We start from the raw sequence: 21,996 nt of genomic DNA on the forward strand, positions 1-21,996 counted from the left end.
CATAAGTTTGTGCTTATCGCTATAGAGCTTGCTGGTTCAGTTTTTTACTCGAGAAGTTCAGTACTATACGACAGTAAATACACGCCCGTTTATATCTAAATGATGTTTATTTTATGCGAACTTCACGTAGAAAATATTTACCGTTCTGCGCAATACCAGCTTGCACAAGTTTTTATCTTAACTAAATTTTTTTCTTAGAAAGGAATGTTGAAGGGGTAGTGAGGGCTTGATTCCGTGCTGCAAAAGAAATATTTTTACGGTAAAAATGTAAATGAAATTATATATGATAATATATAAAAGTATATTTACCCAGACAGTGGGCAGATCCTGCCATTGCAATCGAATTTATCGATGTATGCAATGTCCTCGGCGGTAAGCTTGAAATCGAAGACCTCGCTGTTCTGTGCGATTCGCGACTTGGTAACTGATTTTGGAATTACAATGTGTCCACGGTCCAGCTGCAAAAGGTTTTTCATAAATCAGTGTTCGTAGTTCATTACTAATTTTCTATCGAATAATTTCTCTATTCGGACTATTCTATTACTTTTATATTCATTTTAACTCTGTACCTGATATCTGATCAGAACTTGGGCAGGTGTTTTCTTGTATTTTTTCGCAAGTTCAACCAACTTTTTGTCCTCCATCAGTTTGGGGTCATCGGGTTTAGCCCATGGCCTGTCCGGAGATCCAAGAGGGCTATAGGCCGTAATAAGAATGCCTTTCTTCTTGCAGAATTCGGAGAGCTTCTTCTGAGTTAAGTATGGATGGCATTCAATCTATAGACAAACACGCATCATATTACTCTCACAGAAAACAGTATACTTATGCAAAACCAGTTTGATGGGGTATTCTGATTTTCAACTTATTTTTACTTGGAAGAAATTACAAAATCTCTATACAAATAGTTTTCTGAAAGAAATTCTTAAAAATACCTCTGTACGTTCAACAAATGACGCTTACCTGGTTGGTAACTGGTTTGATGTTGCAGTTCTTCAGCAGTCTCTCTACTTGTTCAGAGTTGAAGTTGCTAATGCCGATGTTCTTTGCGAGTTTCTTAGCTACCAAATCTTCCATGCCCTTCCACGTGTCTATGTAATCGACGTTGCTCAAAGCTACAGTGTCGTCAGCATTCTTTGGGAAAAGACCTTCGCCTTCTTTGTAAGCCACCGGCCAGTGAATCAAGTACAGGTCCAAATATTCCAAACCCAGATTAGCCAGAGTGGTTTTGATGGCTGGCTCGACCAGCTCTTTTTTGTGGAATGTATTCCATAATTTGCTAGTGATGAAAAGGTCTTCTCTTTTCACAACACCTTCTGCGAGTTTAGCCTTAAGGGCAGCGCCGACTTCCTTCTCGTTTTCGTAGACATGGGCACAGTCGATATGACGATATCCCAAGTCAATGGCATCCTTGACTGCTTGGGTGACTTCGCCGGGTTTCGACTAAAAATTTCAATAAGATTATTTATCTCGCTCTGGAACACGTTACATAATTTCTTTTACATATGGTACCGTTTATATCAACTTCTGCGCTGATTATTTTTTATTTATATCTCTCGCTTTTATCGATTTGATATAATCGGAGGAACCTCCTTCGCAATTATATAAGAGCACGATAAAAAAAGTTGATAAATATGAATGTTTAAAACATTAGTAAATCGCGTGTAAACAAATAAAAATACCAAAACAAGTGATGATAGCGAATTTGTGACACTGAGGTGACCTTGTTTCGGTAATGATTAGAGAAAATATTTATATTCTCAATACGATCGTGCGAGTCTTCTAGCAAATTCGAGAACAAATTAGAAACCGTTTATTAGATGATCTTTTAGCCGGTATAGAAATATGAAACAAATGTATAAACGAAGTACATTGATTGACGCAACCGTTATAATTGCTTGTACGTTCTCTGCGTTCTTTTCAATTCTATTTGCGATGAAAAATGTTTAGCAAAACGAGCAACTTACTTTCCACGTGCCCAAACCGAAAGCCGGCACCGGGTTGCCGTTGGAGAATTTCAGTACCGGTACGTTCAATGCCATTTTGTTATTGGAAACACAGGAAATTTTTACACAGTTACTTTGCAATTCTCGATACGTCAACTACTAAAGATCTCGGAGAACAGTGCCGGTAGATTCATTTAGGAAGCTCCTTTTATAAATGTGCCATATGCCATATACATAGAACCATATCCCCTCCACCCCTGCTCCACGAATCGCATACCCGTACATATATCATCAAATGAAACGTGATCTTTTTCAGAATTCGTTGATGAACAAACATGTTTTGTTTCCGTAACAACACCAATACACATCAATACCAATATTACAGAAAAAGGTAACGATCAAAGGCCTGAAATGTCGCTAACTTCATGTTCGTCGCTTTCTCGAATATTTCAATTTGAATTCACGAAATGTTGTGAAGAAGAAATAACTTTGCATACAAAGGTGAACTCTGTTAATCCCAACTTGAACTAACAATATCTTGAATATTTGTGTAATCTATTCTCGATTGAACGAAGATTACGTTATCGGGAATGGCATCTCCAAGGAAATGATCGGATAATGTTCATATTTTTTAGTTACTGATATATGAAAGTTATCGTGAGAAAAATATTCGCGAAGAAACGGGCCCCCTGAGCGACCGAGAAGCGTACGGCACTGGATTTATTTCACGTCTGCGAGAATATAGATTGATGTGTGTGTGTGCGCGCGCGCACTCTTGCTTCTATGTTTCTAATACTAATAGAATGATTCCTTTGTGTTGGTAGACCTGAGTAAATTCGCTGTAGGAAGAAACGAGCCCCATGGAAAGTTACAGAGTCCGTTAGCAAGGCGAGGGACTCCCGCATCCTTTGATCGTTGACGATAAATGAAATCATCAGGGAGAATGAAACGAGTCGGCAACGGTAGCCATTTCAGCCTGGTTAACAATTCAGGAAATTCCCCGTGCGTCCTTAAAATCAAGATCTCTCAAGTGCAACGTCGATACAACGTTGCATTATATCTGGTTAGTTATACATATATATACGGAGAACACCATCTAGAAACTTCTAAGGAGACAAGTGGATTTTTTCGATAAGCATGCACACTCGTCGCGTTCTTACCGAAGATAAATGTTTCATCAAACTCTGGACTCTTGATTGTGATCTTGTTTCTTTAAACGAACAATCGTTCCCCTCCATCGATCTTTTCGAATATATCAACTTATTGCCGCTTTGCCTACGGGGAATCTGTTAGTAGAAAAGAAAGTAGATGAAAGCGCAATTATTTTTAATAATAATAATTCTAAGAAAGAAGATTAATAGATAACGTTACCGAGGGTTGCGTTTGTGACATTTTTTTCTTCGATTCACGAGTAAAATATTGCTATTAAATAAACGATTATGTAACTTCCGGTAAACCGTAACATGGAACATGTATAATTGTTAGAAACGGTCTGACGGTCTAAAACGAGACGTTTGTTTTTCTTGTTTTAATGCGAGAAGGTGTAATTGCTTCAGTTGTCATTTGCATAAATAACTTCGTTAAGAGTCCATGATAAGCGTGAGTCTAGTTAACGTACCATAATTAACGACAGCGAGGACAATGATACCGTTTGAACAGCCCGATAAGGATAGGCGTTAAACGACGTTACATCGGCATCCGAGAAATTTTGAAACAGAGCTTCTATCGATCATATACAAGTACCTTTCATTCGTATACGGCCACGCAATTGCGCATTATCGCTACGAAAACAAACATGAATAACTAGAAAGCGCGATCGGCATTATCGTGTGCAAATACGATACTCGTAGTTCACGATTAAAACTATATTTGATATTAAAAACCAACGGCAACTCTTGCGAAAGAAATTCCGTGAAAAATTGATTCTCAGGTGCTCTCGAGGTGTTATCGTTCGTATCTAAGCCGTGCTTATCTAATAAATTATCTAATACTAAACCTCTAAACCGTCGCTTCATTATCGAGAGACGATGACGGTCGATTGCGTCACAGCTGATCTCAATAACGCAATAGACCGGCGGGATTTTTATGCAAAGTAGAAATTGTTTATATGTTTAACGCGTTCGCAACTGGCGTTCTGACATATGTATGCTCTTGTAAAATATGAAAAAATATACTGCCACAAAGTCACAAGTTCTCCGCAACAAAATTATAAAGTATGTTTGAACAAAAACGGGGTTCTCTCTAAGAGGGCAAAGGACTCGAACGAATCATTACAAAAATACAAAAATAAATTTATTCCCTCGATTGCATCGTACAAAATATTTGATAAATAAAAAGATAACTATGAACAAGCTAGTAACTATATAGAGGCATGATTTTCGTAGCCGAAATCCTGAACATTAGAGGAGTCAAAGGACTCGCAGAACGTGGAGTTGGTCTGCGGTATTTCGAAAACAATGTCCGACGTCTGCGAAAGGTTCAAAGGGTTACTAGCGAAACTGTCCTCCGTATCGTCGGACCAGACGAACTCTACAGTGTCCTCCGAGTAAAGAAGAAACGGCTGTGCCGAGATCTTCTTCTTGGCCATGGATCCGGTAGCACTTTCTTCCGCGAACTCTTCTGCGACGCGTCTCTCGTTCTCCAAAAACGAGGACATGGAGTCCACGGTCGACGGGGAGTAACGAAACGAGCTATCCTGACGATTCGAGCGATCGAGAGGTCCTGTCCACGCGTTTGATCTCTCAGTTTCGGGCGTGCTCAACGGAGAATCGACAGAGAACTCCTCTTCTTCAGACTTCTTCGCGATCTCGCTGAAAGTGATGATGTCCGGCATCTTGAGACCCGTTGACCCCCTCGAGGCCGCGTTTTCAGACTCTATCGTCGTTCTATCAAACTTCACGGCGTTCTTTATCGCGTCCTTGCATTCCTTAATCTTGGCGAACATCTTGGACTTCCACGACCCGCAATTGTCCACCGTCGGCGACGAATAGTCTCGCGGCGAGAAGATCCTCTCGCACGCCGGCGATTCCGAATCGTATCTTATTGTTAGTTTCGAAGCGAATCTGGAAACCGTTAACGATGTTTACGTCCGCCAGAGAACGCTGGAAGAAATACAGAAATTTTATAGTACTCACGTCCGAACGGTATGATCCATTGTGCAACCGGTCCCTCTCGTGCAATTCGCCGTAGATATCTCGAATAAGTGACCGTGAACGGAGCGATAACCTGCAATTTCCTGATCGGCCCACTACGTTTATTGTACTATCGTCTGCGAAAGGTCGCGCTTGACATTTACCAAACACGGTTACGTGGGAATTTCGAGTTTCGCTCTCTTTGCGCGACTTTATCGGTCGACTGTGAATCACCTTGCATTCGTATACAACCTGCGGCAATCCTCGAGTCGCTCATGATACTTGAATTTTATGAGAAACATAATTCGAGACACTTTATAGGGAACGGGCAGTTTTCTTTTCCGCGCCGAGCCGTTTCTGCTCGACAATTAACACTTTATCTACCGGTAGACTATTAATAAACCTTACAATAATTGTGCTGTTTTTTAAATGATATCTTTTAAACGATAATCCCGAAGGAAATTATTGGATTATGTTATTGAGGGTGAGTCGTCGGTTTATGATTAAATTTACTGTTTTAGAAAATCCTCAGCCATGCACCATTGACCTTCAGCAGTTATGGAATAATCACCGGTAGATAATGTGTTAAGCAAACTTATGTGCTTTGTTCTATATTGCATTTTTTATAATGCCACCTTCTTTAGGTGGAAATATATTCTACAGTGTTGAAATTGTTATAAAATATATGCTTTAGCGCAATGGTGCACGCAGCCTGAACCGTCGTCGGTGGCACGGAACGTGTTAATATGCAATGTCCCTCTTCGATGTGTATTTTTTTTTGTCGCTGGTACCGTGCATTCTCGCGTTCATAGAGATAAATACGATTATACCGCGATTCTGCGACGATGGAGGGAACGATGACGATGGAAAGTGCCATGAAAGCGGCGGCAGACCCGCACAGCGAAAAATACATCCATGTGCAGACAGCGGATATGGGAGGTGGCAATTTCGATCATTGAGCGAATCATCTAAAAAAGGGTCCTCGCCCACGTCTTTCCAATCCATTGAACTTAAGGCAGACTGACCTAGAATTGAACGCGGCGATAAATCACTGTCTGCGCGTGCGAAGACGCGTCTGCCGCTCCGAAGCGGAACGTTCGAGATTAACCACGAATGTTTCTACAAGATTACCGGTTTATTATCGTGGACCTCGTTACAGTGGAAAAAGCAGAGCCGTGTTTTAATGTCACGAATTTTTCGAATAATAAATTCTATTTTGTAGGAGTGGTGGAAAGTCTTAGGGTCTTCGGGTGAAGCTTCCGGTTGAAGTAAAGATCGATTCATTGCAAAAGTATATTTCGTTTAATTATGTCTTCAGGAATAACAGAAGCCGCATATTCAGACAAGAGTGCCGGTTGGTGTCCTTCGGTTTCGCTCCACTTCGTTAATTGTGTTTCCGCTACTCCATTTCAGTCAATTGCGGAACATATTACGTTCGGTTCGCGGAATGCAAGTTTCCCATACATAGCTTGCAGTGCGCGTTCGAATATCGATCGGTTCTTCGTCCTCGCTTATGCTATAACCGAACGTGCAAAATAGCTCCGTGCGTTCCTGATGAACGCGATTATCTCGGCAGGTTCTCGGAAATAAATAACGGCTACGGTTAGTTCGCAAAGGACTTTGAAACATCCCTGACACCTCTGTACCATCGATCCGATACTAAGAACTATTTTATTTGTCCAAGGAAAAATACACTCCGCGATCGATGTGGACTTCTGCTGTATTATGCGCGATCGATGTAATTTTTAGCAGTCCAGTTCGGCGCGTTTGCGACCTGTGTAGCACTGGATGAGGGTGAAACAATTGTGCCGAATCGCTGCAGGATATTATGTAAGTTCAAAGAGAGTTTGCTCCACTATTAATTTTGTGTACTGGTTCTGACAGGCTGCTTCCTGCTGGCTTGGCGAATTCTTGGCAGAAATTGTTTACTACTAGAAGGGATAATATTTGTGACCCTTGGCGCTGGAAAACGGATGCAAAATAACGTTAAACATTATCCGTACAAACGAGCAATATTTCGGACACTTACGGAGCAAAACTCGCCACGCGTTTTCCACTTCCTATAGTCGAAATGGCGGCCATCTCCTCATCAGTCAGGGAGAAATCGAAAATATCCATATTTTCCTTCAGACGACTGGGTGTTACCGTTTTTGGAATGATCGCGATACCTTGCTGCACCTGGAACGGATAATTCATTTTAATTCGGCCTTTCGCAGATCGTGTCGAAGGGTGAATGTAATCTGCAAAAGGGTTAATTCGGAGTGCAAAACACGTAGACACTTCGGGCGAGATTTTAAAACAGGAACCATGATTCAATCGTCGATGACCTGATTTCGATTAGCGAAGATAATCACTTTTCGTTTTCGATCGGACAAGTGCGGACGGTTATCTATCTTTCCACAATTCCACGATGACTTCGCGGGTTATCAGTCGTGTTGGGTGTAGCGTTCCATGTAACCAGGTGGACCGATTGCCTGGAGCAAGGCCATCTCTAAATTTAGCTGGCTGGAACGATGAGGGAATACTCTTTGCAATTACTCACCAAGTAGCGCAGAGCGATTTGCGCCGTCGTTTTCTTGTATTTCTGCGAGAGCTCCACTATCTTTGGATGGTCCAAGTTGTTTGGTATTTCGGATCTGTTTCCAGGCTGGCCCAACGGCGAATACCCGGTCATCGTAATGTTGTTTTTCGTACAGAACTCAATCAATGGCTTCTGATTCACGTTCACGTTGGCTTCAACCTGAACACCGTCGAATCTACTTTATTATCAAACTTAAACGGCCCTCTTCCGATCGAGCAACCTATAAATTACCTGGTTGTTCACAGGCTTTACTTTAGCTGCGCCGAGTAGGCGAGTGAGTTGTTCGATGTTAAAGTTGCTAACACCTATGCTCTTCGCAAGCCCTAAACTCAGGCATTCCTCCATTCCCTTCCAGGTTTCTAAATAGTCGATGTCCGACAATATAAGAGTTCCATTCGCATCTTCAGGCATTAAATCGTCACCGTCCTGATGAATATCAATCATTCGTATACGATTCGTAAAAGTAATCGAAATCAAATTCATTGTCAAAGCTTACTGGGAATGCGAACGGCCAGTGAATCAAATACAGGTCGACGTAACTCAATCCTAGGTTCTTCAAAGATTGTTTACATGCGGCCACCACTTTTTCCTGCTTGTGAAAGTTGTTCCAAAGCTGTAAATTTTATATTTTCTATTATTTCCGACTCCGCAATTATAATCCAACTATTAATCCTACGACTTTTGTTGTATTTAGATACAGTTTGTTGAATAGTATTACCTTAGTTGTGATGAACAAATCCTCCCGTTTCACAGTACCGTCTTGAATTTTTACTTGAATCGCCTTGCCAATTTCGTTTTCGTTATGATAAAAGAACGCCGTGTCAATGTGACGGTAGCCTAGATTTATCGCCTCCATGACGGCTCTTTCCACATCCCCGGCTTGGGACTGATAAATAAATATTTTCATTGAACATTAATAGGCTTTCTGTTCAACCTGTATCTTGCGTTTCGAATTCGGAGACGATTCAAATCGACCGCGTCGAGATCAGGCACGGCTAATTCGACGCCTAACCCTTAAAATTCTTATTGTCCACCGACGTTGAACTTGTATCCGAGCACAAGGACAACATTTTGAAACGAGGGTCTAAGAATACTTATTTATAATTATATATAGAATATATTTATTTATATATACATGAGAAGGGGTACATTAAGAAGTTTCGCTAAAATAATTATGATTTGATTTTCCAAAAAGGAATGTATATGTGTACGTCAGTCGAATATTAATAATAATTTACTAAAACGTTCTGTAATTTCCCGCCAATAATAGTGCCCCACTACTTTCTCCGCAATAAAGATACGTTACTGCTTTTTGCATTACACGTGTATTACAAGTATTACAACATTCGTGGAGCTTGCATAAATATCTGTAAATAATTTCTAACCGTAACAATTTGCAGTAAATTCTGTCAGAAATTAATTGGTTATTATTTATTCCCTGACACATTATATTTACATTTATTGATGAAAAATCAAGAGTATTGGATATTCATTACAGGAGCAAATGATTCGTGCCGCTTTCTCCATAAGACACAATGCAAATTTCGGCACGAATTATTTGCTCTTCCTAAACGTGCGTACAGCACCTTTTCATGCAGCGGCAAAATGCTCAAACTGTTAGCCAAATGTTACTGATTGAGGTTCGGGTCGGTAACCGCGCCGATAATGGCGCTGTACGGACGTTTAGGAAGAGCAAATAATTCGTGCCGGAATTAACATTGCGTCTTATGGGGAAAGCGGCACGAATCATTTGCTGCTGTAATGAATATCCAATATTATTCATTTTGGATGAATAACCTATCTTTATTGTACAATACAGACACAGAGGATTCTCCAGTCCATTCTCCACTCTACCCACCAATTTTTTAGCCCTTGAATAACAATTTCATTGAATATTTAACCGTCCACGGTCACCTGTCAATAACGCGTGCAGTGCCGCCAGAATCAACCAAATCTGGTCGATTTTTCCTCTCCTTTTCTCCTTCTACTATCCCATTCCAGTCTGTTCCAGCCCCATGAGCAATAATGAGCATACTCCAACATCCCATATTACTAATTGTAAGACCGTAGACTGGTCACGTATTAGTATGGTCATCAGAGAGGGGGTAAAATGTATTCCCCTCGATTTCCCCCGATCTGGCGGCACGCGGCACTGGTCCTATTATTATTATCTAATAGTCTACTTGTCTACTGCTCTGATCACGTGACTGAATTTCACAAGACCGCGTGGATTAGGACTTCAGGATGGTTCTTTCAGCAATAAATGATTTCTAATCGTTCTAATGATTCTTTCGAAGAAAATCTAAATATGTACTTACAGTGGATAACAAAAGTAGAGAAACGTACTTTTGAAATGCTGTTCACGTGCCACAGCAAAAAGAACGTCAACCCTTCGGCGAACTTATAGCAAGACCAACCATAGCGGTTACGTACAATTTACAATATATTAGGTTGGGGAAAAAGAAATCCATTATTTTTACGTTTTCTCAAGCGGAGAAATGATGGATTTCTTTTTCCCCAACCTAATATATAAAGCCAACCAAAGTGGTTACAATATATTTACAAGGAGACCGTAACCTTAAATATACATTAACGTCGATACAATTTCATGTGTCGGTTTTACCACACTGATTCTTTTTTACAGTACGAATTTTATGCTTACTTTTGTTATCCACTGTGTATATTTCATGCGTGATATTATGTGTATTGTATGTATTTCGTACCTTATACGTGCCCAAGCCAAGAGTTGGCATTTTCAGTCCATTGGAGAACGTGAGATTTGGTATATTCGTCATTATAAATAGATTATAGAGGAATCAAAGCAGCCGGATTTATCACCGTCCACTCACTATTTACTGACAGTACTAACTGGTACTGACTGATATCCACTGATATCTGCTAAAGTTGATGTAAGTATATGATATAAATATATATCTGCCGTCCCTTCCACTTTCCTCTATCTACCTCTATCTACAATCTAAATACGAATAGATGAGCATCCCACCTCCGTTTTCTAGTTGGCATCGTAGAGTGCAGAGAAAACATTACGTATACAAAAACAGATAGAGTGGTCGTATAATATGTATTTGAGATTACAAGTCGTCGTCAAACTAACGTTACGCAATATCTAACCTAACATAACCTAACATTCGCGAACGCATAAATAAACAAATATGCGAACTGCTCACGTAACGCCTTATATATAATGTCGTTTTAACAGTTTTCTCCGACAATCTCTTTTCTACAAAATAGTTTATCAATCGAAGTACAAGAACAGAGAAATTATTTGAAGCCCAGTTGCATAGGAATTGTATAGTACGGTTGAAGCATCTTCTTAGAATTCTATGTTGAATGGATACTCCTTCAGATAGTTGAACCTAATGAGAAAAAATATATCATCAGCAGTGGCGCACCCAGGGGGGGAGCCAGGGGGCCAAGTCCCCCACCAAGAAAAAAATGTTCAGCTTCCAAAATTAAAATCGCGGAATAGTCCTGGGTACCGTTGATAGATATTTTGGCTTAAAAAAAAGGTCATCACGCAAAACCTAGGGCTGGGTTCAACTCGGCCCCCCCCCAAGATTACATCCTGGGTGCGCCACTGATCATCAGCATATAAGTAATATGGAATAAATTCATTATGACGCTTACTCTGTAAAAGGACATATTCGGACTCCACAGTCAAGAGCGTCGACCAGCGCGATTTCTGCCGGTGTCAGTTTAAAATCGAAAACATTAATGTTCTGCTCGATACGCCCCTTCGAACTAGATTTTGGAATGGGAATTGTGTCGATGTCGATCTGCAGGGAAATATTAACGAAACATTAGACGAATTTCGTCCTGCTTCGATCTGTCGTGACATACTTTAGCATATAGCTAGTATTTAGGTTTAGTTGAATTTACCAAATATCGCAAAATGATTTGGGCAGGTGTTTTGCCATACTTCTTGGTGAGCTTCACTATTTCCGGCGAATCCATCGTAACTTCAGGATCGCCCGGTTTCGCCCATGTTCGTTTAGGCGAGCCGAACGGACTGTAAGCGGTGATTGCTATGCCGCGTTCGGCGCAGAATTTTCGCAACTTTTTCTGGTTCAAGTTCGGATGGCATTCGACTTGGTTCATGACCGGTTTAATTTCGGCCATCGATAGGACGCGTTCGATCTGCTTCGAGTTGAAGTTGCTGAGACCAATGCTTTTCACCAGTCCTAACTTCACGCATTCCTCCATACCGCGCCAAGTATCCAAGAAGTTATCGATTTCGTTCACTTGAGTTCCTTTCAAACCCGTCGGCCATATTTTCTCTTCGTTCGCCTGAAATGATAGCCGATGATCATAACTTTCTAAAGATTATCTGGAATATACAGGGCGAACCACGAATCGTGACAGACGTAGCATGGTTTCAAAAGAACTTTCACGCGATTACAGCAAATTTTTTGTAAAAAGAAAAATAAAAAAGGCAATTTTTTTGGAATTCATTTTATGTTATGATGCTTATTCGAATTCGCCTTGAAATCCTCTAACAGATAGGCGTAAAAAATTATAGGAGCGTTTGCAAAAAATTGAAGGTGACCTTGAAAAATCCTGACAAAAAGAGTCGACGAAAAATTTTCTATAATCACGTGGAAGCTCTCTTGAAACTATGCAATATCTGATAAAAACATTTTCGGTCGGGCTGCTAATGATAGAGTAGTCTCTACTGATTACGATTCGTAGTTCACCCTGCATTCTGAATCATACGCCGAAAGACATGGGCCAGTGAATGAGGTAAAGGTCCACGTAGTCGAGCCCAAAGTTCTCCAAAGAAGTCTTGCACGCTGGCACTACATCTTCCCTTTTGTGGAATGTATTCCACAGCTACAAACAAATTTATTTTCAACAATTTTCTCTTCCTCTGATAATTCCAAGAAGTTTCAAATAATGAATGATAATAAAACTACCTTCGTGGTGATGAACAGGTCCTCCCGTTTCACTACGCCCTCCGCAATCTTGTCGTGCAAAGCTTTACCAATTTCCTTCTCGTTGCCATAAATGAAAGCGCAATCGAAATGACGATATCCAGCGTCCACCGCGTCCCGTACACTTTGCTCGACTACACCTGGATTGTCCTTCAAATCACCATAATTGAATGTCAATAAGGACACACAAGTACTGTTACCAACCGTTACTTGTATTGCGTGTTTTGCGCTTGTAATTTTTGTTACGTTTTATAATAACTTACCGCTGCTTGCCAGGTACCAAGCCCCAAAACGGGTATCTTTTCACCATTACTTAAAGTAATCCTCGGTGCAGCCATCGTTACAAATGAATTATACGCTCACGGCAGATTCGTTTCAACGCTCTGACACAAGTACGTGTACGATACTAACGTTGCGTGAGCATATACGTTCTCGCACATGAATGTTCCCCCTCCCACACTATTCGCCTTACCATAGATAGGATTCCGTTCATTTCAATTTCTATTACATACGTCGGTAATACAAATCACTCTGCGAACGGGCAGCGATGTGTTCGGAGATAATACTAGCCAATTATAGCGTTTGTCTGTTATCATAAAAAATACATGTCACTATACACGTTAGCGATTTCATTTTTTTTTAAATATCACTAATATTATTTCATGAGATTATCGATTCACGGTTTCACGTTTATGTTATGCACAGATGTTTCTTATCCAAAATCTTCTAAGCTCGATTAAATCAGTTCAAATTTCAAGTATATACAATATAATATACAGGGTGTCTCAGCCAAAGCAGGCCACCTAAATATCTCCTTCATTTTGAATGACAAGAAAAAAATTTATGGCATAATTTAAATGGTATCGAAGGAGGAAAATGATAGAAGAACAATTTTTTTTGTCCGGTTATTTTTCAAGGTCATCGTTATTTTTTTTATCGGGAAAACTTATTTTTTTTATTCCATCTTATAGTCAAGATCGAATAAAAAACAATAACTATTAGCACCTCAGATATCTTCGAAACGATAAGTCTCACAGAAATATTTGCTGAAATAAAATTGCACAGTACGAAGGGGACCACCCGACGGCGATAATAGTTTTTTTTGCAGGTGGAGGTACTTCGGACATTTGAAGGTCACCTTGATTTTTTTTAATGGAACGAGGTATTTTTTAATACATCAATCGATGCAGCTGGACATTCGTTGTAAAAAAGTACTAACCTATGTATGTCGAAAAGTTAGTAGTTCAGGAGATATTTCAATTTCAAAAGTACGACAGTAATGGTGTTTTAGAGTTATTTAAATTGAAATATCTCCTGAGCTACTAACTTTTCGACAGACATAGGTTAGTACTTTTTTAGAACGAATGTCCAGCTGCATCGATTGATGTATTAACAAATACCTCATTCCATTTAAAAAAATGAAGGTGACCTTCAAATGTCCGAAGTACCTCCACCTGCAAAAGAACTATTACCGCCACCGGATGGCAACCTTTGTACGGTGCAATTTTATTTCAGCAAATATTTCTGTGAAACTTATAGTTTCGAAGATATCTGAGGAGCTAATAGTTATTGCCCCACCCTGTATACCATGTTAAATGAATTTGATAACGATGAGCTCTGTATCGCAATGTACTGTACAGGGTGCCACAAAATTACATGTATGTCGCGGACACCATAGCGCGATTCTACACCCCCGGTTTAGTCGAAAATGACATAAGGAACCCCCGCAAAATTGACCTTGAACAAGAAAAACAAGGTAAAAAAACAAATTTTCTTTAAGAATAAAAATCTTAAATCTCAAAAGAAAACTGATATAAAAATTTAAAAAATCTTAATCCTTAATAGTATCTCTGATCCTTAGGGTAGTGTTGTAGATTAATCAGGGATCCTTAAATTTTGTTTTTTTTACCTTGTTTTTCACGTTCTAGGTCAATTTTGCGAGGGGTTTCTTACGTCATTTTCGACTAAATCGGGGGTGTAGAATTGCGCTATGGTGTCCGCGACTGTATAATTTTGCGACACCCTGTACATTCTATACTACAGAGAAATGAAGCATAATTTCCTAAAGCAAAACTAAGAAACGCTTATTTGTCAATGGAACAGCTACAGAAACCTAAATGTATAATGAAATCTGCTCACGATAAAAGTAATTCGTGCACTAGCTAACGCGTCTAACTCTCGCTGGATTTGTGAATGAAACTCGTACACCGCTTTATATAGATATTACAGGCTTTTTATTGTAGAACAGCACACGGCCGCATGAATTATATTACATATGTATAAATTTGTATCGGCATCTTTACAGTTAGGTTCACGGAGAGAACTCTTATCGCACATAGACTTCTTTCACATCTCGTGGGGAGGTGGTTGTAAAGGACAGGGATCGCGTTATGCATCGTTTATACTGTAACGTTAAACGGACAGTACACGCACGGTTTGATATGGAGAGACGCGCTTCTACGGAACCCCCTCGTGGAAACAATTTCCGCAAGAACGTCGTGCGCGCGCGCCTTTTCATCCGGTTTTTAGAGCCGGTTCAAACACGGCGGAAATCGCGCGATTTTTCTTTTCGATTGTTCGACCGAATAGAGACACGCTAATGTAAATAAGAACGCGGTTCCCGCCATGTTTGAACAAGGCCCTTAGTATTTTGTGCGTATCGCGCCCGAGCGATGGAAGTACGAAGAAAAAACAAAACAAAAAAAGGAGGAGACGACGAAAAAAAAAACAATTCGCAGAACAATACGCACAAAGACGACCCAAGGGGGTGTGGGAGGGTGGGCGTCTTCGCGCAACAATCGATTTAAAGGGAATCTCGGGCTGCCAACGCTCCCTGATCAACTTCGTACTTGGGGAATACAAAGAATCGCGGTAAAAAGGGCTGCGGAAGTGGAACAGCGATTACTGACAAAAGCAAAAACGTCGTCGCTTCCGGTGCCGGGGTGTTTAGGGGCAATCGTTACAATCGTCTTCGTCGGACACCGACCCGCTGAAACCTCGTTAAAACCCGACACCGGAAGCGCCGGTTCGATCGGTACACATCGATACACGGTGATGCTGACACGGAGACGACAATGATCTCGGGTTGACATCAACAAGAGCGTCTGCGCACGCCATTAGGATCGCCATGAAAAAGGTCCTGACGTTTCTTTCTTTCCCGGCCGCGTTCCATCCCCTTCGTAGAAAAATCTCTTCTCTTTCTTGTCTTTTTAAGCATGGCGGGGGGAAGAAACAACAGGCTGCGCAAGAATTTCGCTTGACACGTCTCATCGACGCCGAACGCGATTTATAATAAATTCCTATCGTTAATAGCGTTTCTCTAATAAACGATTCTTCTCCATTGCACGCGCATTCGCGAGCGCCTCGCTTGTCGCGCGCGATAATTTGCAAATTAGTTTTCTTTTCATTTTTAAAACTTTGTATCTTTTATAAAATCTCTCATCTCTCCTCTACCTTTCTCTCTCACACACACACTCTCTCTCTCTATCTTTCTCGCGTCCTCTCTCACCCTCTACCGGTATTTTTGCTTCAAAGTCCACCCTCTGTTTCTCTCTCTCTCTCTCTTGCTTATAAATCATCATTCTTCCTTATCTCATCATTTCTTTTTTGGATTGGCAGGCAAGTTAAAGCTGCCACTCGCTGGACTAGAGATTTCACTACTGCTTTATTGCGCATCCATTCTTCTCTCTCTTTTTCTCTCTCTCTCTCTCTCTCTCTCTCTCTCTCTCTCTCTCTCTCTCTCTCTATCGCTACGTTCTCGCGTCCTCGGGAACCGATAGGAACATAGCGGTCCCAATTTCTCGACGATTTTCCTTCGTTCGAGGGATTCCACAATATTTTTACACACTTTCTCTCTCTCTCTCTCTCTCTCTCTCTCATTCTCTACCTCTTCGTTTCCCTTTCCAGCGAATATCTCGCGAATGATCGGCTCGCAGGAGATCTGTTCGACAGCTCTTTTCTCTCGCCGGACGTGAAACTGGAACCGTAGCGTCGGAATCGGTGCACGAGCAACTATAATTAGGGCAAGACACCGCGAAACCACCGAAAGTCACAGTGAAATTTCAAACTTGCTGTCTCGCGATGCGTTCCACTTACGGGAAACTTTTGTGTTCGTTGAGAATCTTAGCGTTTCGCAGGCTAAAAAGTCTGTAGGAAGCGAGAAGGAAGATCAAGCATTTGTGATTGGTTCGCGACGACGACCGCGGCGAGTAAATCAGAGACGTCAGTGAAAATGAGTCCGTTTCATCTCAGTTTAAAAAGTCTTTTTATATATTTTATACAAGCTTTTCCGACTCGACAGGTTTCAACAAAATCACCTATGTCCGATGATCTGGATTTACAAAATTCACAGAATTAATACTATAAAGTTTCACTATTACCGTAAATACAAACATATTTATATTTTTTACACGATATCGTCCGGTGCCACCAGACTTAATGACTATGTCGCGCTCGGCAACGTTTTTACTCTCTCAAACACAAATGATGCTTGCCGTGTTTCGTTTGCACTCGCGAAAGAATTAATTTCATCAACCCTTTGCAGTCCAAAGCGAACGCGGAGATATATATACATATATGTATATATATATATCCGTTCATTATCTCTCATCGACATACTAACTATGGGACTACCATCGAGTAAAAACAAAAATGAAAAGTTTCGTGAAAGCGACTGAAGAGAAGACTCTCTTTCTCTCCCGAGCTTTCCGACAGACTGCAAAGAGGATCGGGTACCGAATTTGATCGCGATTCCTGTCCGAAAAGAAAAGAGGTAGAGACTCGTAGAGACGCATCGGAGGCAGACAGGTCGAGAGGAATAACTCCACGATTATCGGTAATCGATCTAGCGTACTCTCCCTGCCTCGCGGGAAGTCTCCCGGCAGGAATTCGCAAGCCATCCGGTTAGGATCATTCCACTGACGCTTTCGGTTCTGGCCGAATTATTGTACCGTCTCGAGGGACTTCTTGCGAGGCACGGAAAGCAGATTTAGCCCCGCTACGCACATCCGCGTTTTCTACCGTGCGGCCACGAAGAACAATATGAAAATTGCCTAAGATTGCGGCGACCGTGCGTTTACTTTGCGGAATTGCGGTAAATATTGAACGCAACTACGGTTCCAACGAATGTGCAGCGCCTAATTGAATCCATAGTATTTCAGACCGCATCATTCCGGCACCATACGTTGGGAAAACGGATGTGTGTAGGTGGGCCTTGGCTGGCTCGCAGACATCTACCCGAACTATATCGGTTGCTCGTTGTGTCCCGGTTTTCTTCGCAAGGATTACGAACGACCGCCTTTGGCAAGGCTCGACGGAGGGGAGGCATTGCTATCAGGAGACGAACTTCAGCCCAGGGCGATCTCTCTCCGTCGATCGATGAGAGAGCTCTCTCGGCGAGCAATGTCCCGCGCGATCAGACTTAGATGCGTCGTGTGAACGTTTATTAAGGCACGGCCCCGAGAACGCTGGTGGTCTCTCGTTCGAGGGCCGGTGAAGGGAAGAAGAACAACGTCGCCGCCCTTGGCGTGTCTCGCTGTTGTACGAAAATAAAGTGATCTTAGAGAGGATCCTCGTGGATCGACGGGCCGCGGAACGAGCTCGTTACATCGGTCGTTACACAGCCCGACGTCTCGATTGTTTCACGTTACAATAGGGCAGTGACGACTCGTCCAGACGTATCGCAACTTGGCTCAACGCGTTCGCGCCGAAAACCATCGCCGAAGCAGCCGCGACGAGACGTTAGCAGGTTCTATAAATCGTTTTTAGTTCCATAACAAATGAGAAGACCCGTGTCGCCGAAACGACGTTGCATCCTTCCGCGAGATAGTATAGCAGCGAATTCTCATCGTTAGAGCAAGATTCAGTGGACGTTGGTTCTTTCAAGATTGTTGAACGTGTTTCTGCGGCAAGGACGCAAACCGTTCGGCTTCAGAGAGCCCCTCAAATAATTTCATCTTAGTCGTCAACACTGATAAAAGCCTCTAAACTTTGTCGCTGTCTCTTAAAACGCTACGCAAGCTAACATAGTAACTTTGCCTTGTACTCTTACGGTTAATACAGTTAGGAATCCAACATTGAGTCTGCGTCTACAGCAACGTCTCGCCGCGGGCCGCGTCGATGATGGTATGCGAGATTTTACAATTCCGAGGGGAACTTTAGGCGAATTTGGCTAAGATGAACTTGTGTATATGTGTGTGTGTGTGTGTGTGTGTATGTGTGTCGTTGCGATTGGACCTGGACAAGCCACGGTTCACTCTGCTCGGTATGAAACGGTAACGCTAAGTCTAAACGTATCAAAAACCATCGTCCTTTAAGGCTGGCTTGCGTGGAAAAGTGCGTCGCGTTCGCGTTCTCTGGAACGTACGCAGAGCGGGAGGAGAATGTCGCGCCTTTTCTTTGGTAATACGTACGATTATTGTTTGTAGTCATTATATAAGATATACATGGCTACGAGTCGGCTCCGCGCTTTCGCCGAACGGCTTACAGTTTATTTCAATATCCAAGCGTTATTGTCGAAAGTAACAAACGAGAAGGACACGCGTATAAGTACGGCACACGGTCGCTCCGACCGCGAGAGCAACTCGAAAGAGGAAAAAGGACGATACGCAGACGAGATACGCGGCGCGTATCTGTTTCGATCTCTTCGAGTTTGCTAAACATTTTCTCCGACGAATCGCAAACCGCTGATTAACACGCCACAATGATTATTGACAGGCTCTGTCCGGTTTTCAAGAAACAATTATTGTCTGCCCGTGGAGTCTCGTTCGCGCGTTTTTTTTTTCCTAAACAATAAATAATTTCTCCAGCATCTGCTATATCCCTTTCGTTCTCTCGCCTACGCCGTCTATGTTACACAATTTACGGATATAAAAAATAAGACTGTACATTTGATCTAGGCAAATAAATATGATAACCTTGTGTGCGAGCAATCTCGCGCGAGCCACTGCCGTTCTTTCCTTTTTCTTTCGAATTTCCTATTTTTCGCGCGTGTATCTCGTCTGCGAGAAAAGAATCGAAGACAGCGGAAACCGAAAGAGTCTAATCTACGGACGCCTTCGGGCGTCTCACAAAGATTCGGGGCCTACTTAATCACACGTTCGCATTAAATAATAAAAAAGGAGCCACGCTAACAATCGAACTTCACCGAAATTCTCTCTCTCTCTCTCTCTCTCTCTCTCTCTCTCTCTCTCTCTGTCGACAGAGTCCAGAGCAAAAAACACAACGATAGTCTACCCTCTAGAAGAATAATAATATAATGACCACTATTCGTGTAGAATAATTAATAGTATCGATAAAAATGATAAAAATAATCGTTACAACTAAAGGCTTGAGAAATAGAGTAGCAGTAGTAAATCGTAATAATAGTAACGGTAATAGTAAATTGGCGATGGTAGCGATAATATATAATAATATATCGATTGTGAAAATATCTCAGAACAATGTTACTCTCTTCTCTTTGTCGCATTCATACCTCGCTTTCTCTCCCGCTCAGACACACTCGACCTTCTTTAAGTCTCTCTCCTGTGGTTTTTACGGAACATCGCTCTGTAGTCACTCGACTCGAAAACTGGTGACTGTTGTGCTTGCGTGTCGATGTACGTGCGAGTGTCCGAGTGTATGTGTGTATATAAGTTTGTATCGATGGATCTTCCACAGCAGTGTCTCACGACCGAGGACTGCGAAAAAACGCCTCGTGTTCTCGTCGGGAGGTTGGCTAAAACAACGGCTGGCAGTCGATAACGACGAGGAGAAGCAGCAATTCCTTTGTCGTCCTATTGACATCGTAATTGACGAGAGTGTTCCAGCACTCGGACGTCAGCGTCACGCCCAATAATCATCACCGCCAACAATCCTAGAGAAAACGGTCGCCGACCGCCGTTGACCGTATCGTCCAACAAAACCGGGTCCCAAAAAATAATCGAGAGAAGCCGCCCCGCGCCAGATATCCGTGATTGGCCGGGGTTGATGATGGTACGAAGGAGGAAAGATAATATCGGCAGTGAAGAGAAGTAGTTGAGCTTGTCGTTGAAGAGTATCCTGCTACGCGTCCTGAGTTAGAGTTTTGTTTCTCTCGGAGACGAGAACACCGAAAACCAAGAAGCAACCGGCGGCGCGGCGCCACGCCGGAACAACCGCGGCGGAAGCGTTTGCCTAATCGCAGAGGAGTCAACAAATCGGGAGACAGACATATCAGCCCTTGGAACTGTTCCTTCCGCGTAGAACTCGCGCCTGTGTTCAGGATCTGTAGATACGGATCACGTCCTTGATCGGCGCTCTACAAAGAGGACAATGGCCGCCGCCTTTGCCGCACCACTGTTGGATGGCGCAAGGATGACACATGCACATGTGACCGCACATGTACAGAACGCTGTCGATGCTTCTTTCATAGCAAATCGAGCATTCGCTGGGTTGCCCGGGTGTCGGTTGAAGACCTTCGCTCCATTGTTGCAGGTGTGAAGACGCTTGCGAGGTGAGCGTGCCGTCTAGACTTTGGTAGTTGACGGGTTCCACGTACGTCGAGGAACCTGTGCTAGCCATGGTACCTGTTAGGGGTGGCGACGACTGCCTGGAAGATCCTGGATGCGCTGCGGACGGTGCGACCACGGCCGTCGGATGATGAGAAGAATGAAGGTTCCTGCGAACGGCGGAGGCATAGGTGGGTTGAGGCGTTGTCGAAGGCGGAGTGGGGTAAGTCTGTGGCGGCAAGTTCACCACGAGGACAGTGCCACCGCCCACGGCAGGCTTGAACTGAACCATCTCGGAGAATCTGGAGAGCTCGGTGGCGGCGTTGTTGAAGTTCGAGTGTTGTTGCTGTTGCTGTTGTTGCTGCTGCTGCTGCGTTGTTTGCTGTTGCGTTGGCTGCTGCGGGACAATCGTTGCCGGGGAGGGATTGCTCTGCCTCGGCCTCGGCGGTGACGTGGGCTTGCTGGCCAGCATCCTCACCATTTGAGTGCTCCCGTAGACGTCGACGAACGCCCAGAGCTGCAGACTTTGGTCCACGTGCATCACCACGTTCGGTGGCCCATCGTTTTTGCTCATCTGAACCTCGCCGAAGTGCGTCACCGTGAACGCTATCTCGTCCTCTGGCTGAGGATTCGACGCCACGTCTTTCGAGACCACCCAGTACTCCGGACGATCCAAAAGGAGATCGCTGTCGTCCGGCAGGTCTTCCGCTGTCAATCGGGCTGGATCGCAGGAGGTCAAGCCTAAAGCTAAAGCACCCACGTACATCGGCTCCGTCGAGAGGATCTGCACGACCAGACGCTCGCCCAGCATCAACGGCCGGCTCGTGAACACATAACCGTGACAGAACTCCGTGTCGGTGCGCGCTGCCACGCACTGCTGGTTACTGAAGTAGATGTTCCTGCCCCGAGTTCTGAAGAGAAACA

The 21,996-nt window shown here is 42.8% G+C and overlaps 5 protein-coding genes across 11 annotated transcripts in view; all 5 read right to left on the reverse strand.

Moving 5' to 3' along the window:
• Window positions 1–88: 88 nt before the first annotated feature.
• On the reverse strand, window positions 89–2,108 carry LOC143216611 (aldo-keto reductase 1B-like). The gene is made up of 5 exons (XM_076439858.1): window positions 1,965–2,108; window positions 961–1,440; window positions 570–776; window positions 310–458; window positions 89–237 (listed from the first exon to the last, which is right to left on the reverse strand). The coding sequence occupies exons 1-5, from the start codon at window positions 2,037–2,039 to the stop codon at window positions 195–197; spliced, it is 954 nt and encodes a 317-aa protein (XP_076295973.1). The 5' UTR covers window positions 2,040–2,108; the 3' UTR covers window positions 89–194.
• Window positions 2,109–4,165: 2,057 nt separating this feature from the next.
• On the reverse strand, window positions 4,166–6,211 carry LOC143216616 (uncharacterized). Its single transcript, XM_076439867.1, has 2 exons — window positions 5,078–6,211; window positions 4,166–5,005 (listed from the first exon to the last, which is right to left on the reverse strand). Exons 1-2 carry the CDS (start codon window positions 5,095–5,097, stop codon window positions 4,303–4,305), a joined length of 723 nt encoding a protein of 240 aa, XP_076295982.1. The 5' UTR covers window positions 5,098–6,211; the 3' UTR covers window positions 4,166–4,302.
• Window positions 6,212–6,717: 506 nt separating this feature from the next.
• LOC143216612 (aldo-keto reductase 1B-like) lies at window positions 6,718–10,607 on the reverse strand. 3 transcript variants are annotated; one of them, XM_076439859.1, is made up of 7 exons: window positions 10,379–10,607; window positions 8,374–8,541; window positions 8,152–8,268; window positions 7,887–8,081; window positions 7,617–7,814; window positions 7,104–7,252; window positions 6,718–7,036 (listed from the first exon to the last, which is right to left on the reverse strand). In XM_076439859.1, the coding sequence occupies exons 1-7, from the start codon at window positions 10,448–10,450 to the stop codon at window positions 7,006–7,008; spliced, it is 930 nt and encodes a 309-aa protein (XP_076295974.1). In that variant the 5' UTR covers window positions 10,451–10,607; the 3' UTR covers window positions 6,718–7,005. The 3 variants fall into 3 exon arrangements, with proteins under 3 accessions (XP_076295974.1, XP_076295975.1, XP_076295976.1); XM_076439860.1 differs by lacking the exon at window positions 10,379–10,607 and adding an exon at window positions 9,570–9,918; XM_076439861.1 differs by lacking the exons at window positions 6,718–7,036; window positions 7,104–7,252 and adding an exon at window positions 7,305–7,548.
• A 111-nt stretch (window positions 10,608–10,718) lies between these two features.
• LOC143216609 (aldo-keto reductase 1B-like) lies at window positions 10,719–13,625 on the reverse strand. The gene is made up of 6 exons (XM_076439857.1): window positions 12,871–13,625; window positions 12,590–12,757; window positions 12,390–12,506; window positions 11,556–11,963; window positions 11,304–11,452; window positions 10,719–11,032 (listed from the first exon to the last, which is right to left on the reverse strand). The coding sequence occupies exons 1-6, from the start codon at window positions 12,943–12,945 to the stop codon at window positions 10,990–10,992; spliced, it is 960 nt and encodes a 319-aa protein (XP_076295972.1). The 5' UTR covers window positions 12,946–13,625; the 3' UTR covers window positions 10,719–10,989.
• Window positions 13,626–16,343: 2,718 nt separating this feature from the next.
• The window catches only part of Neur (E3 ubiquitin-protein ligase neur), a 93,500-nt gene continuing 87,847 nt past the window's right edge, over window positions 16,344–21,996 (reverse strand). For all 5 annotated transcript variants that reach the window (XM_076439813.1, XM_076439810.1, XM_076439814.1 and 2 more), the window contains exon 4: window positions 16,344–21,983. In XM_076439813.1, coding sequence (XP_076295928.1) covers window positions 20,843–21,983 — 1,141 coding nt within the window. In that variant the 3' untranslated portion in view covers window positions 16,344–20,842. The remainder of the gene's footprint in view (window positions 21,984–21,996) is intronic.

The sequence above is a fragment of the Lasioglossum baleicum genome, chromosome 15 (assembly GCF_051020765.1).
Source record: "Lasioglossum baleicum chromosome 15, iyLasBale1, whole genome shotgun sequence".
NCBI classification, from domain to species: Eukaryota; Metazoa; Arthropoda; class Insecta; order Hymenoptera; family Halictidae; genus Lasioglossum; species Lasioglossum baleicum.

What these genes read in the sequence shown, in the direction of transcription:
- LOC143216611 (XM_076439858.1), bottom strand. Translation starts at nt 2,039, where the DNA reads ATGGCATTGAACGTACCGGTACTGAAATTCTCCAACGGCAACCCGGTG. An exon ending in TCAAACCAGTTACCAACCAG is followed by an intron (nt 777 to 960) that starts GTAAGCGTCATT and finishes GTTTGTCTATAG; the next exon opens with ATTGAATGCCATCCATACTT. An exon ending in AGGATCTGCCCACTGTCTGG is followed by an intron (nt 238 to 309) that starts GTAAATATACTT and finishes TTTCTTTTGCAG; the next exon opens with CACGGAATCAAGCCCTCACT.
- LOC143216616 (XM_076439867.1), bottom strand. Translation starts at nt 5,097, where the DNA reads ATGGATCATACCGTTCGGAC. An exon ending in ATGGATCATACCGTTCGGAC is followed by an intron (nt 5,006 to 5,077) that starts GTGAGTACTATA and finishes AACGGTTTCCAG; the next exon opens with ATTCGCTTCGAAACTAACAA.
- LOC143216612 (XM_076439859.1), bottom strand. Translation starts at nt 10,450, where the DNA reads ATGACGAATATACCAAATCTCACGTTCTCCAATGGACTGAAAATGCCA. An exon ending in TTGGCTTGGGCACGTATAAG is followed by an intron (nt 8,542 to 10,378) that starts GTACGAAATACA and finishes TTTATTTATCAG; the next exon opens with TCCCAAGCCGGGGATGTGGA. An exon ending in ACTGGCCGTTCGCATTCCCA is followed by an intron (nt 8,082 to 8,151) that starts GTAAGCTTTGAC and finishes GATATTCATCAG; the next exon opens with GACGGTGACGATTTAATGCC.
- LOC143216609 (XM_076439857.1), bottom strand. Translation starts at nt 12,945, where the DNA reads ATGGCTGCACCGAGGATTACTTTAAGTAATGGTGAAAAGATACCCGTT. An exon ending in TTGGTACCTGGCAAGCAGCG is followed by an intron (nt 12,758 to 12,870) that starts GTAAGTTATTAT and finishes GGTGATTTGAAG; the next exon opens with GACAATCCAGGTGTAGTCGA. An exon ending in AAATCATTTTGCGATATTTG is followed by an intron (nt 11,453 to 11,555) that starts GTAAATTCAACT and finishes ATTTCCCTGCAG; the next exon opens with ATCGACATCGACACAATTCC.